Below are 15,145 nucleotides of genomic sequence, written 5' to 3' on the forward strand. Positions count from 1 at the left end.
TCCCACTCGAGGGCTGGGCATAAAAGGTGCCCGTGGCTGGAGTGAGTAAGGGGACAGGTAGGAATCGGGCCAGCCGGTGGGCGAGGCTGGCTCTGCGGGGCCTTGCGCCACACCGAGGACTTTGGGTTTTATTCTGAGAGGCCTGGGTCGCCATCAGGAGACTTTTGAGTAGAGGAGGGACACGACTGGATTGGCATTCTTAAAAGGCTCACTCGGACCTCCCTGCAGGGTGTGGAGCGAGGGGCTTTGGCAGAACGTCCTAGATCCCGGACATGGTTGAGATCCCAGCATGAGGGCTGGGCGCACACGGGCTTCAGGGCTGCCTGTTGTTCCTTGGGATTCCGTGGGCAGGACGCAGAGGCTGAGGGCTGAAGGGACAGGCAGGTCATTGACCCTCGAGTTGGAGAAATCGGTCACGACCTGGATCTGGCTCCAAAGTTCAACCCCGTTAACTTTCAACCTCCCAGGAGCCGCCCACGACACCTCCAGCCACGACACCTCCAGCAGGTGTTTGTACGGGGGTGGGGGGAGGGGGGGCGGACTGCTCTGGGTGTCAGGGGCGTCCGGGAGAGGGAAGGGAGAGGCAGCCGTGGTCCTGAGGCCCTTGGGCGGCCGAGCGCCGTTCGGGGACCCCGGCCCTTCCCCTGATCCTCAGTGGTCGGAGGTCTCATCTCATCTCCTCCGATCCCGAGCTTCCTCCCGGAATGCTGAGCCAGGCCCGCCCACCCACAGACCGGCGGGTGCTGGGAGGCGCGCGCGCGCGGCCCCCTTCCTGCCGTCCCGGGGCCTCCAGGGGGTCCCACGGAGGGCCCGGCCGGCCGTGGCAGCCTCGGGCCGGGCGGGGGGGACAGAGACCGCAGGTGGCGCTGGCGCAGGGGGATGACGGCGGAAGGGGCTGTTTGCTCCCCGTCTGCTGGGGTGGAGAAGCTCTGTTTTCCTGAACCCTCATCTGTTCTTACCGCTGCTGACGCCGCCACCGCCACGGATGGGGAGAGAGGGAGGGGGGAAGCGGGTGCCAAGTTGGCCCGCCCCTTCTGAACCTGGGCTTCTGCCACGCTCCCCCGCCCGCCCGCTCCCGCGAGCCTCCGTCTGGAGGTCACATTCAGCCCTGACGACGCGTCTCGCTGGGTCAGGCAGCAGGAAGATCGCGCCCGGGCGCGCCGTGAGGCTGCCCCGTCAGGCCCGGCTCTTCGGATTCCGCCCAGCGGGGGCGTCTGGGGACCGGGGGCCCCCTGGCCCGCACCCCTCGCCGAGCGTCCGTCCGGGGCGCACTTGTGCCCGGAGGAGCCTCGGGCACCGTGCGCCCTGGCGACGCCTGGCACGGGCGCGAGCACACGACTGACCGCTTCCCACCGCCCGCCCCCGTGGGGAAGGGCGCCTCGCGCACCCTCAGCCGCCCGCCGGGAGGGGGGAGGCGGTGTCAGGACCGCCGGTAGGAGCCCCGGGCCACCAGGGGCGGGCGGTGTGGAGCAGCTCTCCCCGCCCTCCTCCCAGCCTCCGCCCTCCCTCCCCCGCCCGCCGCCGCCGCCGCCGCCGCCGTTGGACAGAAGGATGTGAGGCAGAGCTGAGCCGGAGCGGACGCCAGCCACAAGCCTCGCGGAGCCGGCACCGCGGCCGCCCGGCCTCCCGCCTCCCGCCTCCCGCCTCCCGGCCCGGCCTGCTGCTCCCAGCTCCTCCCTGGAGCATCCTCCAAGCCGGATGTTTCCGGAAAACTTGGCCGAGGGGGAGACGCAGATGAGAGGATGTGAGTGAGGCCCCAGGAGGGGCTCGGGGGCGGCTTTGGGTGCTGGTGGCAGGGACTCGGCTGTGGCCACCAGGCCGGGGACTCGGGAGTTTTGCACCCGCGGGGCCCCGTCCCCACCCTTTCTCTTGGGGCCCCTTCCCCCCTGCCTTTCTGGTCGTCAGGCTGAGGCTCTCGGGGAGGGAGGGCAGGACCCCGGACTGCTTGGGGCAGGCCCGGGGTGGTGGCGGGGGGGTCTTGGTTGGCACATGCTCAGAGGCGCTGTCTCTGGGTGGACGGGCGTTGTGGGGGGCTGTCAGCTGGGTCTGGTTTCGGTGGTCTCTAAGGCACGGTGAGGTCTAAAGTCCTTGTCCCCGTGCCCGGCGCCCTCAACCTGGGGAACAGGAACCAGAAGGGGGCCCCCTGGCCAGCGCTGTGAGGACACTCACCCCAGCCTTTCACACAGCAGCCAGGAAACCGAGGCCCGGAGAACAGAGGGGGTGGCTGATGTCGCACAGCACTTTCGAGGCAGGGCTTCTGGACAGCTGGTCCAGTGCTCCTTCGTGAGCCACCGCCGCCTTCGGGGAGGGCCGGGTGACCCCGCCACCCTCGTCAGCGTCTACTGTTGCTGCTGCCACAAGTGGACCTCATTAGGACCCTGAAGCCCCGCCAGCCTCCGAGCCACCTTTTTGCTTGTGGCTGTTTGGAAATGTCCACCTCGCTAGGGTCCGGCTGCCCCCTGGGCCCTCGCTGTCCACCCCCTCCCCCCCCCCCCGCCCCATCCCACCCCAGCAGTCCCAGATGGGAGACCCGCCCTCTCCCGCCCGGGGTTCCGGCCCGACATGTCTGCCTGGCTCTCTTGGCCCCGGCTGGGGAAATATAAATAAACTCGCGTCCCGTCGTCCTCCGCCAGGTTCTGTGGAAGTGGCAGCTGCTGCTGGCGCAGGCAGAGGGAAAGGTCAGGGGGCTGGGTTACACTTGATCCCATGCCCCAGCCCCCCCCCCCGCCCCCCCCCGCCTGTCCTTGAGGAACCCTGAGGAGCCGCCGTGGGGCCACGTGGCCCATAGCCTCCGCGGCGAAGCAGGTGGCCTGTCGGTCGGGCACCACCTCCAGCCTGCTGGGTCCCCGCTCCCGTGCGGCCCCTTGGCCTGTCCCCGGAAGCTCGTGAGTGGCCGTGACCCCTCGAGCCTCGTGGCCTCGGCAGCGGGGCTGACATGGAACCGCGTCTTTGAAGGGCTTTGCAAACTCCGGGTCACTCGGCCACGTGACGTGGTGGTTTGTTGATGTTGTTTTTGTTGCAGTTTTGTTTTCATTAGAGCCTTGCACGTAGCAAGCAGTCGGCACCTGTTGGGGTGGATGGATGGATGGATGGTTGGATGGCTGGCTGGCTGGCTGGACGGACAGACGGACGAACGAATGACGGAAAATGCCAGCACACGGCCTGTTGGCTCCTCGTGCTCCTGCACCCCTGCAGAATTCCAATCTTCGCTTCCCTGCTTGCAGCTTGATTTGATTCAGGGAAAATGGCCTCAGACTTCGTTATGGGAGCTCTTTGGCCGTTAAAAGCCTGGCTCCGGGGCTCAGGGGCTGCTGTGCTCCCAGCAGCGTGAGTCAGGCTTCTTGCCTGCTGCCCTTGTGGGGGCCCAGTCCTGCCCCGCAGCCCTCGGGGGTCCGCAGCCTGCCTCCTGCCCTCCCTGCCCAGCCTGACCTGGCCGCACGGGGCGTGCCCGTGTGTGCCAGGAGCTCTGTGGGCAGATGGACTGAGACCTGGGGCCAGGCTTCCCGGGTGCGGCTCCCACGTGCAGGGAGGGGGCCGCGTTTTTTGCCGAGTCTGGTACTGACGGCTTTGAAACTAGAGGCGGGTGTGGGGTTGGTGGGGGGGGGGGTGGGGGCAGGTACAGCTCTGGCCTGGGTTTGTGCGACTGGAGAGAACTTTCTTGACCCAGGTGGCTCTGGGGCGGAGTCTGCCAGTTCCTGGGGACTTCTCCCCGTATCAGGAGTGTGTGCAGCTGTGAGAAGCTCACGGAGATGGGGCTCGTGTTTGGGGAGCAAGTCTGCTCCTAGCCCCTGAACCAGCCTTGCGGGCCCCAAGTCCATGCTGGGCCTCGGGCCCCGGATGTGCCCAGTTAACCCGGGTCAAGAGGCTCCTGGCTCCAGCTCACACCCCCCCGGACCCCACCCTCCCTCCCCTGCTCACGCGTTCCTTCCTTTTCCCTGGCCCTGGCCCGGTGCGGCCGGAAAACAGCCCTGTCTCCCGAGGCCTGAGGCCTCATCTGCAGCTGTGAGGGAGTGTCAGCGCTGGGTCACAACGGCCAGGGGAGGCGAGAGAGGTGGGAACCCGGGCGGGGTCTGCGCCCCGGCCCCCAGGACCCTTGACGGTGGCCTTGGCGTGGGTGCACCCGGGGCGGGCACCTACCCGCACCTCCCGGGGCCGGGCCCCCACCCCCGCCTCTCTGGAGCCCCGCCCCCACCGTGTCCCCTGCCCGAGTCTCAGACCCAAGCAGGGAGCCTCAGGCCTGGTAATCAGAGCACTTTCTGCCTGGGGCTCCAGGCCGCGGGCACGGGCGCCCTGCCCCCCTCACCTGCCGCCCTCCACCACACAGGTCTTCTGGAACACGGCCGGAACTGGTCGGCCATCGCACGGATGGTGGGCTCCAAGACCGTGTCTCAGTGTAAGAACTTCTACTTCAACTACAAGAAGAGGCAGAACCTGGACGAGATCCTGCAGCAGCACAAGCTGAAGATGGTGAGCAGCGCCCCCCCCCCCCCCCCCCCGCCCGGTCCCCCGCTGCCCGCCTCCAGGGCCGCCTTGCCTAGGACACGGCCCCTGCGCCTCACGCTTAGTGGCACCCGTGGGACGGCTGCAGGGACGATCCGTGCCATAAATCCCCGTCTGGGCGCTGGGATGGCCCCACGTGCCCGGCGCGCCCTCACGGTGCCCCACCTCCGCCGCCCTGCGCTCCCGGGTCCGACCGCTGGGGGGTGTGGGTCCAGCCACTGACTCACCAGGGACTGCGACTGTCAGTGCATTGGAATGGCGGCCCAGAGGCAGAAGGACCCCAGCCAGCGTCTCCCCCACCCCGTTTGACCTCACGGCCTTCAGGCTGCCCCCGGGGAGGGAAGGACAGGTGGGGGGGGGGCGGGCAGCAGGCCCAGCCCTGCCCTCCTCTAGGCGTCCTGCTGCCCTCAGGCCTCGAGGGGAGGCCGGGAGCACAGAAGGGGCGGGCTCACCTCGCTGAGCGTAAGTGGTCTCTACAGAGAGGCTTGCTTCCTCCACAGCTGTTACTGTGAACTGAGGGCCAGGTGGGGGCAGGCTCTTCCCTCCTTCTCTCTCTCTCTTTCTTTCCCTCTCTCCCTCCCTCCCTTCCTTCCTTATTTCTTTCTTTCTTTCTTTCTTTCTTTCTCTTCCTTCCTTCCTTCCTTCCTTCCTTCCTTCCTTCCTTCCTTCCTTCCTTCCTTCCTTCTCTCCCAACTGTCCTGTCTTTTCTTCTTTTCCTTTCTTTCCCTGACATGCCACACACCGTCACCATTTCCGATCTGGGGAAACCGAGGCTCAGCCGACTTGGGGTTTGAGCCCACAACTGCATGATCTGGGGACCCATGCACGTGATTACCAGGCTGCGTATTTCCTTGTAGACACGAAGGTGTAAGAAGGGGGGCACGCAGCTGTCCTCCCCAGGGAGCCCTCGCCGGCCCTCCCACCCGCGGGTCAGGTGCCTCTTGCTGGGTATAAAGTGTGGCAGCCTGTCCCGGGAGGCAGCACTCAACTGCTCCCCCTGCAGCCCACTGGGGTTCAGAAGGTGAACCGACTGCCGAGATCGCAGAGCGTGGCGGGCAGGTCGGGGACGGAATCCCCCCATTTGAGCCGTGCGTGAGCGCTGTGTGGAATTTAAGGCCCCCCCCACCGGCCCCTCGAACGGGATTTTACTGCACTGAGTGTGTGAGCAGCTGCTGGCAGTTGGAGGCAGAGGAGACTCGGTTCGTGCCCCTGCGGGCAGGGCTGAGGCCGACCCTCGGTCTTCGGTTGGGCTCTCGTCCGTCCCCCGTTCCCGGTCACCTGTGGTGAGGCCAGGCCACCCTCACCTTCCCCACCTCCTGTTCAGACGGTCCCTGTTGCTCCCTGAGCCACTGGCAGTGCCCTCGTCCTGGAGCAGCTCTGCTTTTCCCGGAGCTTCCAGGACTCTGGTGTTCGCAGGGAGGGAGACTCCGGGAGGGTTGAGGCCACACAGCACCTGTCTCTGACGCCTGCTGAAATCCTCGGGGCCCGGAGGGCAGCTGAGCCGGAACAGCCTGGAGGGGCTCATGCGGGGGGGGGGGGGGGGGGGGAGGGTGGCCGGCAGCCTCTGTGCCCACCGGCTAGAGATGGACGGGCAAGGGGGGAGGGTGGTTCCCAGCATCTCCCAAGCACAGAAAGATGTCTTTCTGCTCCCTCCCCTCCCCCTCCGCCAGCCCCTGCTCCTCCCCAGCAGCACGGACACAGAACCAGCCACAGCTCAGGCTGTCGGGTCACAGTCCTCCCCCTTCCCAGAGGTCCTCGGGGCACGGTCGCCCCGCACCCCGGGGACCCCAGGACTTGAGAGCATCGGTTGGAGGACCAGAGACCCCAGCAAGGTGGATGGTGCAGTGTGTAGGGTCAAGTCCCAGCTTGACGACTTGACGACTTGGTACCCGTGTGACCTTAGGTGGCAGCCTCATCCCACCAAACCTCAGTTTCCTCATCCGTAAAGTGGGGCAATAACGGCCGTTACCCAGAGAACTCAGGTGAAGACTGACTGGATGACCTCCTGTGCAGAACTGGGTGCCTGCTCTGTGAGGGTGACCGCCCTGTCTCCCACTAGTGGCATTAATACCCCCTTTTCTTTTAAAGTCGCCGACCCTCTGTCCTTCCCGGGGGCGTTTGGGGGTGCTCTCTCTCAAATGGTGTGTGCAGAACAGCCATTGCAGGGGCTCTGGCCCCAGAGAGCTGCATTCTCATCCACATCTCGCCGCTTAGCAGCCGTGTGACCTCGGGCGAGCAGCTTGTCCTCTCGGCGCTCGGTTTTCCCAGGCCTGCGATGGGTGCCATACGCGCCCCCACCCCGAAGGGCTGTTGCGGCAGAGTCGTCTGTGAACGGACCTGAGGGCTCGGAACGGGGCCTGGCACGGGGCCGGCGCCCCGCAGGTGAGAGCTGCAGCCGGGGTGGCCCTCGTGGCCACCAGGTGCCCGGTGGCTGGGCTCTTGTGTCTCCCTGGGCGTCAGCTGGATGTGAGGTGCGGCTGCCCCCGGGCCGACCGACGGGTTGGCCGCTCGACCTGACAAGGCCAGCTGGCGGCCCGGCGCAGCGCAGGGCTCCGGGCGGGAGGGCCCACGCCCCAGCCCCGTGGCAGCCTCAGCACTCGCGCCCCCGTTTCCTCCTCCGTAAAGCGGAGGGGAGACTAGGCCCCACCCTAGGGCGATGGGCTCTTGGTCAAGGGCGGCGCCTCGCCCCCCGTCGGCGCGGGGAGCCATGGGCATCCCGCGTCCGTGCGCTCAGTGGGCCTTTCTTGAGCGCCCACTGCGTGCCAGGCAGGCCGTGCGTGGGCTTCCCCTGCCGGGCGGAGGAACTGCGCGGTTCCGTGGGGTCGGCGGGGGGGCAGGCCTGGGCGCGAGGCAGGTGAGGCGTAGCTGCAGCGAGCGGACCGAGGAGGCCGCCCGCTCGCCTTGTCGCCCGACCCCGCGCCCTGGCGGGTGGGCCTCACCAGGGAGATGGGGCCGGGAGGCCAGGCCCGAGGCGGGGGGGGGGAGGGGGGGGAGGGGGGGGGAGGGGGCCCAGCTTCCCTTCGTGGGCCTGTCCTCCACCAGACGTGGCTCACGCAGGACTCAGCCGAGGGCGGTCGCGCTGGGTGAGCAGTGGACCGAGTACGTGGGACCCGTAGATGGGGGTCAGCAGGCCGTGTGCTGAGGCCAGCCGATGGGGAGCCTTGCCGACCACTTACTGGTGAGGAAGGGTGACTCGGGAATGTGGGGCTGGCTCTCGTTCCCAGCTGACCTCGAGGGAGCAGTGGAGGGAGCACGGCGAGCGGATACGGGGACCCGTCACGGGAGGCGGGGCTCAGCCCGGGTCCGTCCATCCTGCCGGTGGCCACCCGTGGTGCAGGGGTGAGTTCCCTGTCACTGTGGTATGCAAGCAGGCCTCACAAGATGCTGCTGACCTCCGCGACCTCTGCCTCCCGCCCTCCCCGGCCCTCCCCGGGCCTCAGGAGGAAGATACAGCCTCCTGGATCCCGGAGCAGCGGCAGCCGCCTCTGGCCACCGGCCAGGCCCCGCCTGGAGCTCAGGAAGATATGTCACCCTTGGCCGGTGCAGGAAGGAGCAGGGGAAGCAGGGGGTCAGTGGGTGTCCCCTCCCGCTTTACACCAGGCCTGGCCCGAGCACGGCCACGGGGCGACGTCAGCAGGAAGCAAGATGGGGCGGGCAGGCAGAGCGTGTCCCGGAGTTATGTAACATTTGGCACCGGGGACTTCTCCGAGGTTTTCCCTCCCCTCCTTCTGGCCGAAGGCTACCCTTTTCTCCCATCTGTGAATCCAGGCCCCGGGGCTCAGCTTCTGTGTTTCTGGCTGGCTGTCTGTCTCAGCCCAGGCCCCGCCTTGCCTTGTTTTCCTCCGTTGGCTGCTCTGTCCGAGGCTGCACAGGCCTGCGGAGGAAGACGGCCCGGGCAACCGAGTGCTACAACCTGGCCCGCATTCCAATCTGTGCCCCTCAACTCATGAGCCGTGTGATCTTGGGAAAGTGTCTTTGCCGCTCTGAGTCAGTATCTTTGTCTGTCAGGTTCGCTCATCTAAAGAAACGGTTCCAGAACATCTGTTCTGTAGGTGCTAGGCACCGTTCCAGGTATGCCCTGGATGCGACCGAGGACAAAGAGGCTGGCTCTTAAGGAACTCATTCTAGTTTGTGACACAGAGGAATACACGAATGATTTCTGGTTGCCGTCTGAAGGTGATAAGGTGACGGACGTAGTAGAGAGTGATTGATGGCGGAGGGGCAAGGATTAGCTGATTTTGACAGGGTACTAGGGGAGGCCTCTCGGAGGAGGTGATGTCTGAGTGAAGCCGTGATTTGAGGTGAGAAAGTGAGTCATGCCACTCTCTAGGAGAAGGGTGTCCAGGTCGAGGAACGACCAGTGCAAAGGTCCTGTGGCCGGGGCCCTCTACGTATGTTTGCACAAGGAGGCTAGTGTGTTTGTTTCAGGGTGACCGAGGAGGGCAGGGGTGGATGAGCACGTTGGAGAGGTGGGTGGGGTCCGGATCTAGACCACGCAGGGCTGTGTGGAGTGAGGAGGACCTGGGGTTTTCTCTCAGGGGTTTCAGGAGCCCCCGGAGGGTCTGAAGCAGGGAGCAGCGTGTCCTGGCTTGCGGAGCAGCAGCCGTGCGCATCCCGTGACTCAACGCGTGGAAGACGCGTGGCACGTAGTAGGTGCTTAACGAACAGTGACCGCACTCGCTAATACGGCTCCGCCGTGCAGCATCTCCTCCGGCACACGCGCCTCCTGACTCTGGGGCACGAGGCCACGTGTGGAAGGGTTTGGTGTATCCCCCAGACGCTCCGTCAGCCCCCGTCTCCCAGACCCCGTGCTGGCGTTTGAGCGTTCATGTCACGCGCGTCCCGCTTGGCCCAATGCGTCCCAGGCTGCCGGGCCCGGCGAACCCTCCCGGAGAGGCCTCGGGTCCCCAGGAGGACGTGCGTCCTGGCCAGACCCCCGGGGGCCCCTGTTCCCTGCGAGGCTCCCAGGGTCGCCGAGTCCCCCCACCCCACTCCTCCCCCCCCCGGGCAGCCTGTCGCCTGCCTCACCCAGCCAGAGCTCATGAGTGAGTCCCTGTCCGCTGAAAATAGATGGGGGAAGAAGGGGGAACCCTCGGCCGCACCCACAGAACCCACATGCCACACAACTTTCTCGTGCCTCCGTGGCTCCAGCCGCGCCTCGGGGAGAAGCTCGGGGTTTGGGGCCGGGCCGGGCCAGCCCCCGGAGGCGGGTGGATGGTGGAGCTGGGCGTTCCCACGACGGCCAGGGGACGCTCGGCGGGGTGGGGCTACGGCCCTGGCCTCTTGGTGACGGAAACCGTGACTAACGGGCAAACGGACGTTTTCCTTTTCCTCCCCACGTTCCGAGCGGCTACGCTCAGAGGACCCCAATTCGCTCAGGAAGAAGGCAGGACAGGAAGCGAGCCCACTCCCAGGCCGGGGCTGGGGTCTGGGGTCTGGGGACCCCTCCGAGGCCCGTTCCCAGCCGGGCCGTGGTGCGGGGCCGGGGCGAGCAGACCCTGCTGGCGCCTGGAGGTGGCGGGGCATTTGCCCCGAGGGTGCGCTGCCTGTTCACGTTTTGGGGCGAGCGGCTTTCTGCTGGGGGCCGGGGGATCGGCGGAGGGGAGTTGCATGAGTTTCCTGTTTCCTGTAACAAAGCACCGCAAACTAGGTGACTTGAAACAATAGAAATCTATTCTGTCACAATCCTGGAGGCAAAAATCCGAAAGTAAGGTGTCCGTAGGGCCCTGCTCCCTCCGAAGGCTCCAGGGAGAAGCCCGCCTTGCCCCTGCAGCCTCTGGGGCGGGGGGTGGGGAGGGGCAGTGTGGGACGTCCTTTGGTTTGTAGACACATGGCTCCCCGGTGTGCGGCCGTGTCCAAATTCCCCCCTTGTACGGACACCAGTCATACTGGACTCCGGGCCCACCCTAATCTAGCGTGACCTCATCTTAGCTAATTACATGTGCAAAGAGCTTCTTTCCAAATAAGGTCACGTTCAGAGGTTCGGGTGGACGTGAATTCTGGGGCACGGTGTTCAGCCCGGCCTGGGGGGCTTCACTGAGAGCCGTGGGCATGTCCGGGATAGTGGCAGGTTGGTTCTCCTTCCTTCCTTGGAGACCCCAAAGGGCTCAGGCTGGGACCCTCCCCTCCTGTCACACCGGCTGTATGGGGACAGCCGTCCCCTCTTAGGAACCAGTCCACCCCCTCTGGGGGTCCCTGGTCACCCCGAGACCCCAGCACACGCTGCCACCACACGTGCCCCAGCCCTGCCAGCTGTGTGTTTAAGCCCCAGACGCTGCCCATTCAGTCACTCAGGAAGTCGGCCAGCGGACGTGCTCTGAGCCTCCGCGGGGCGCAGCGTGGGAGGCAGAGACGGCCTCCCGGGGCGCCCACCCCGGCGAGGTGCAGACGCGGGCTGCAGTGCGTGAGGAGTGGGTGCCCGAGTGGAGGGGTGGCCATCTGGCTCCGTGAACAAAGGAGCCGGGCTTCCCGGGACCGGGGTGCCGTGTGGAGGGATGTGAAGGGCTCCGCGGCGAGAGCCTCCTCTCTGTTCCTCGAACGCTCGGCTGGGTCCCACCTCCGGGGGCTGCACCTGTAACGCCATCCTCCGGGGCCTTGCCCGGCCAGCTCCCGCTGCGTGCTCAGACCCGGCTCGCGTGGCACCTCCTCCGTGCGGCCCCCACCCTGTCTGATTCCATCCGCCCCGTATCCCCACCTCTGAGTCGCTCCTGAAGGGACGGGCCCTTTGCCGCTCTCCCTGACCGGAAGGTCTCTGTGGGCGGTGTCCCGGTCTGCCTCACTCACCGTGGGTCCTCAGCCTCCGCGCGGCGCCTGGCACACAGGAGGGGTGTCTGGAAAGGCCAGTGGGGTGAAATGACGGGCTTCCCAAGCGGGGCTCGGTGAGGGGCAGACGCGACACGCAAGGAAAGGTTTCCCTCGTTCTTTCGCTCCACACGTAGTGGCCGTGCCTGGCAGGTGTCCTGTGGGGTGCCCTGCACGGTCACTGCTTAGCTGGGCTAGCCAGAGGGGCTGGAGAGTCACGGGATCTTGAGGCACAGACAGTCCTTCCTCGCCTGTTCTACAAGGATGTCAGGGCAGCGGGCATACGTGCATCTAGGACTTGACGGAAGATTAGAGCCCTCGGGAAAAATAACCACCGGCGTGCTTGGCCGCCGCAGTGAGATGTGGCCGGTGGTGAGGGCGGGGGGGGGGGGGTCGCCTGGTGGCCACGTGGCCGGGATCGCTGTCCGTCGCACCTGTGGCAAGGCCTCAGGCACAGGGAGTCCCCGAGCTGACAGCTGAGGGCCAGGCTCTCACCGCCACCGTCCCTGTGCCCTAGGAGAAGGAGAGGAATGCGCGGAGGAAGAAGAAGAAAGCCCCGGCTGCCGCCAGTGAGGAGGCCGCCTTCCCGCCCGCGGTGGAGGACGACGAGATGGAGGTGTCAGGAGGGAGCGGGAACGAAGAGGACGTGGCAGAGGAGGCGGAAGGTGAGGGGAAGAAACTGACCTGCCCTCCAACTGTCTGGGTTCTTCTGAGAAGAGGCTTGGCCTGCCTTGGAGGGGAAGCGCGGGGATGGTGGGGATGCTGTTGCTTCCAAGGGCCCCGCTTTGTAAGATGAACTTCCCGCCCCCCCCCCCCCCCCGGCACGACACCCCTGAAGGCCCCAACCCCTGCTTAGCTGGACGTCTCCGCCTCACCCATCGCCTTCCTGCCCAGAGCCGACCTGGTTGCGGGTCCTCACGTTTCTGGCGAATGGAGCCTTTTTTCCTCCTGCCCCCGCCCGGGATGCCTTCCTGTCCCTCCTGTCCGCCTGCCTCTGCATTCAGACTCCCAGGTTTCTGCCGACATGGCGAGGGAAGGCGTGAGTCACCTCTTGGCTCCTCAGGCCGGGCCCGCAGATCAATCCAGGCGCTCCTAGCCCACAGTGCGGTCGTCAGGCCGAACCCTGCTTCCCGGTTGAGAACAGAGAATTGCGCTCAGTGGTTCCTGGGCATGGGTCTGGGGACCGAGTCTGGCCCCCGTGCTGGTGGCTCTGGGCCTCTCTGGGCCAAGTTGGTGAGAGGCCTGGCCAGTGGCCGGTGGAGGGCTGCAGACCCCTCTGGTCCTTGTGTTCTGGGTCCTGGCTTTACAGCCAGAAAGAAAAAAGGAAGCAGAAACCCAATCCCCTATTTAAATATCCTGCCAGCTAGCTGTCTGTGTGGACAGGATGCAGCCTCGGTGGGAAAGTAAAAGGAAGCCAGACTTCAGCTCGGCATTAAGAGCAGAACAGACGGTGCCCAATAAGAGAGCTGTGTGGTAGTGAACTCCCCGTCACTTGTAGGGCTTACCTGCCCCATCAGGGTGGGGGCGGGGGGAGGGCCGGTCTGGTGGAGCTGAGCTTCTGACCACCTGGTGGCTCTGAGCAGATCACGTGCAGCAGGGTAGAAAACCCCGCGCAAAGATGCGGGGTGACCGTCCCATCTCGTGAGCTCGGAAACCGAGGCCCAGAGAGAGGAGAACCACTCTCATGGGGTGTCACGTAACTGGGAGGCTTGGAGTCGGCCAATCCAGCCAGCATCTGCTGTGTAACCCTGTCCCTTGTGACCAGGATGGGGGAGGTCAGGTAGGTTCTGGGTCAGGGCCCGAGGTTGCCCCGATGGAACCTTCTAGAAAGACCAGCCGGCCCCAGCAGCATGCCAGACCTCTCCAGGGGGCAGGCAGCGTCCAGGCAGAGATGAACCGTCTGGGGAGGGAGGGGTCAGCCTCCGATCAGCGTCTCTGTAGCGATCATGGTGTCGCCGTCGTAAACAGAGTAGCAGCCTTGAGTTAATCCCTTGAACTGTCACAGTGACCCAGTGGGATGGGTGCTCTGGTCACCCCGTTTACAGATGAGGAAACTGAGCCACAGAGCGGTCACCCAGGGCCTGCTTGGGGACCAGGGCTCAGACTGGTCGGACGTCTGGACCCCCGGGCCCTTTCCGGACCTACTGACTAGGCAGCACTTTGAGGGCGGGCCCCGCCATCCGAATCCTCACGGCCCCCGTGCTTGCACGCACGCTCGCCCCTGAGGACTCCTCGTGGGCAGAAGCCTCTTGATGAGGCAGAGGGCCTGGCCGTAAGTGCCCATTTTGTAGATGAGCAGACCGATGCTCCGGGAATTCAGGGATCTAGCCCCCTACGCCCGACGTGTGTCATCTCAGAGGACAGGAGTGACATTGCTGGAGTCAGCAGGCAGGGGCAGGCACACGGACACCGGGGTCAGCCCTCTCCTGCCCCCCTGCAGTGTGGCCTGGGGCGCGTGACTCGGGCTCTCTGTGCCTCAGTTTCCTCATCTGCAAAGGAGACGATGCTTGTGCCGGTCTTGGTGGCTGCTGAGGACGTGAGTCCCGGGCGTGAAGGGCTTTGTGCAGAGCTCAGCACCCACAGAGGCCCTGTGTTGCTGTTGTTTCAGTTATTATTTCTGGAAGCGGTAGGCCTCGAAGGGAGGTCAGAAGTGGGAGAGGCTGGGGGGCAGCGGGGGTCGTGAAGGCCGAAGGCCTCTGTCCGGGGCCACGGCAGCCCCGGCCGGCCCGGCTCTGTGGCTGGGCGCTGGGGTGGGGGGCCCGTCCTGCAGTCCTGGCCGCCTCTGAGGCCAGCGCCCCCACCCCCGGGGTCCTGGGAACCCAGAGCCAGACGAGGCCGGTGACTCGTCCAGAGACACCCAGGAGTGGGTGGGACTGGCGGGACCCCGTCACGGGCCAGGGCCGCTGCGGACCGTCGGGGCTGAAGGGAGAGGGTGCGTCGCTCCAAGCCGAGAGCCGCCATGGCTCCTCCCTGCCGCCTGCCGGGCCCCAGGCCCACCGCCGGCCCGCCTCCCTGGCCGCCTCCTCTCTCCCGCCTGCTTCTCCTGCCGCCTTGCTTCTAACCCTTCTCTCCCTTCCTTCCAGCCTTACATGCCTCTGGGAACGAGGTGCCCAGAGGGGAGTGCAGTGGCCCAGGTACGAATGGAGCCATCTGGCCTGGGGGTGGGATAGGGTTAGGGCTGCCCGGGGGTACGGGGCATCCTGCGGTCGCCCGTCTTCGGCGAGGGGCCCCAATTCTGTGAGCATGCCTCTGTGAGTGCCACCATTTGTGCTGTTGCTGCCTCTGTGCCCCTCCCCGGCTCAGTGTCTGTTCCCCGTGCTGTTCCCTGACACACTCGTGCACATCTGTACGCTCGGTTCCATCGTCTTGTTGGCTTTCACCGGTGCTGTCATTCGTGACTTTTATGTCGTTTCATTCGCCAACAGCAAGTGCAGGGGTTCTCAGATGTCCCCGTTTTACACAAAGTGGGGGAAATCGAGACCCAAAGAAGTGGCAGGAGTGTGTTTTTTTAAGGCTGAAGAGCCCAGTCAGAACCTAGCTGTCCTCGCCTTTCGTCTGTCCCCACATTCGGCCACTCGAAGGACGTTGCTGTGCACCTGCTGTGTGCCAGGCCCTGTGGGATGGGGATGGGGGTGCTGAGGCTTTCCCCCCTTTTCCCTCAGGCCCCTCAGAGTTCATGGGCCCCTTTTACGTTGTCGTGGTGATGTAATAGCAGATCGTCACCGAGCGTCACCCTGTGCTGCCACACCTCCTGGCTCACTTTCCCTGTGAGCTGGGATTCGCTCTCCCCACTCTACAGATGGGGAAAGCGAGGCCCAGAGGTAACGCGCATTACCGTGGCCGG

The 15,145-nt window shown here is 65.7% G+C and overlaps 1 protein-coding gene across 1 annotated transcript in view; it reads left to right on the forward strand.

Annotated features, from left to right (window-relative positions):
• Nucleotides 1-15,145, forward strand: part of NCOR2 (nuclear receptor corepressor 2) — a 182,405-nt gene that overhangs the window by 125,145 nt on the left and 42,115 nt on the right. Inside the window, 3 exon segments of the mRNA XM_047088379.1 lie at nucleotides 4,325-4,467; nucleotides 11,819-11,966; nucleotides 14,385-14,435. Of these exon segments, the coding sequence (XP_046944335.1) occupies nucleotides 4,325-4,467; nucleotides 11,819-11,966; nucleotides 14,385-14,435 (342 nt within the window).

The sequence above is a fragment of the Lynx rufus genome, unplaced genomic scaffold, assembly GCF_022079265.1.
Source record: "Lynx rufus isolate CCGP_SWC_20201006 ecotype Redwood Valley unplaced genomic scaffold, mLynRuf1.p SCAF_24, whole genome shotgun sequence".
In the NCBI taxonomy this organism is placed as follows: domain Eukaryota; kingdom Metazoa; phylum Chordata; class Mammalia; order Carnivora; family Felidae; genus Lynx; species Lynx rufus.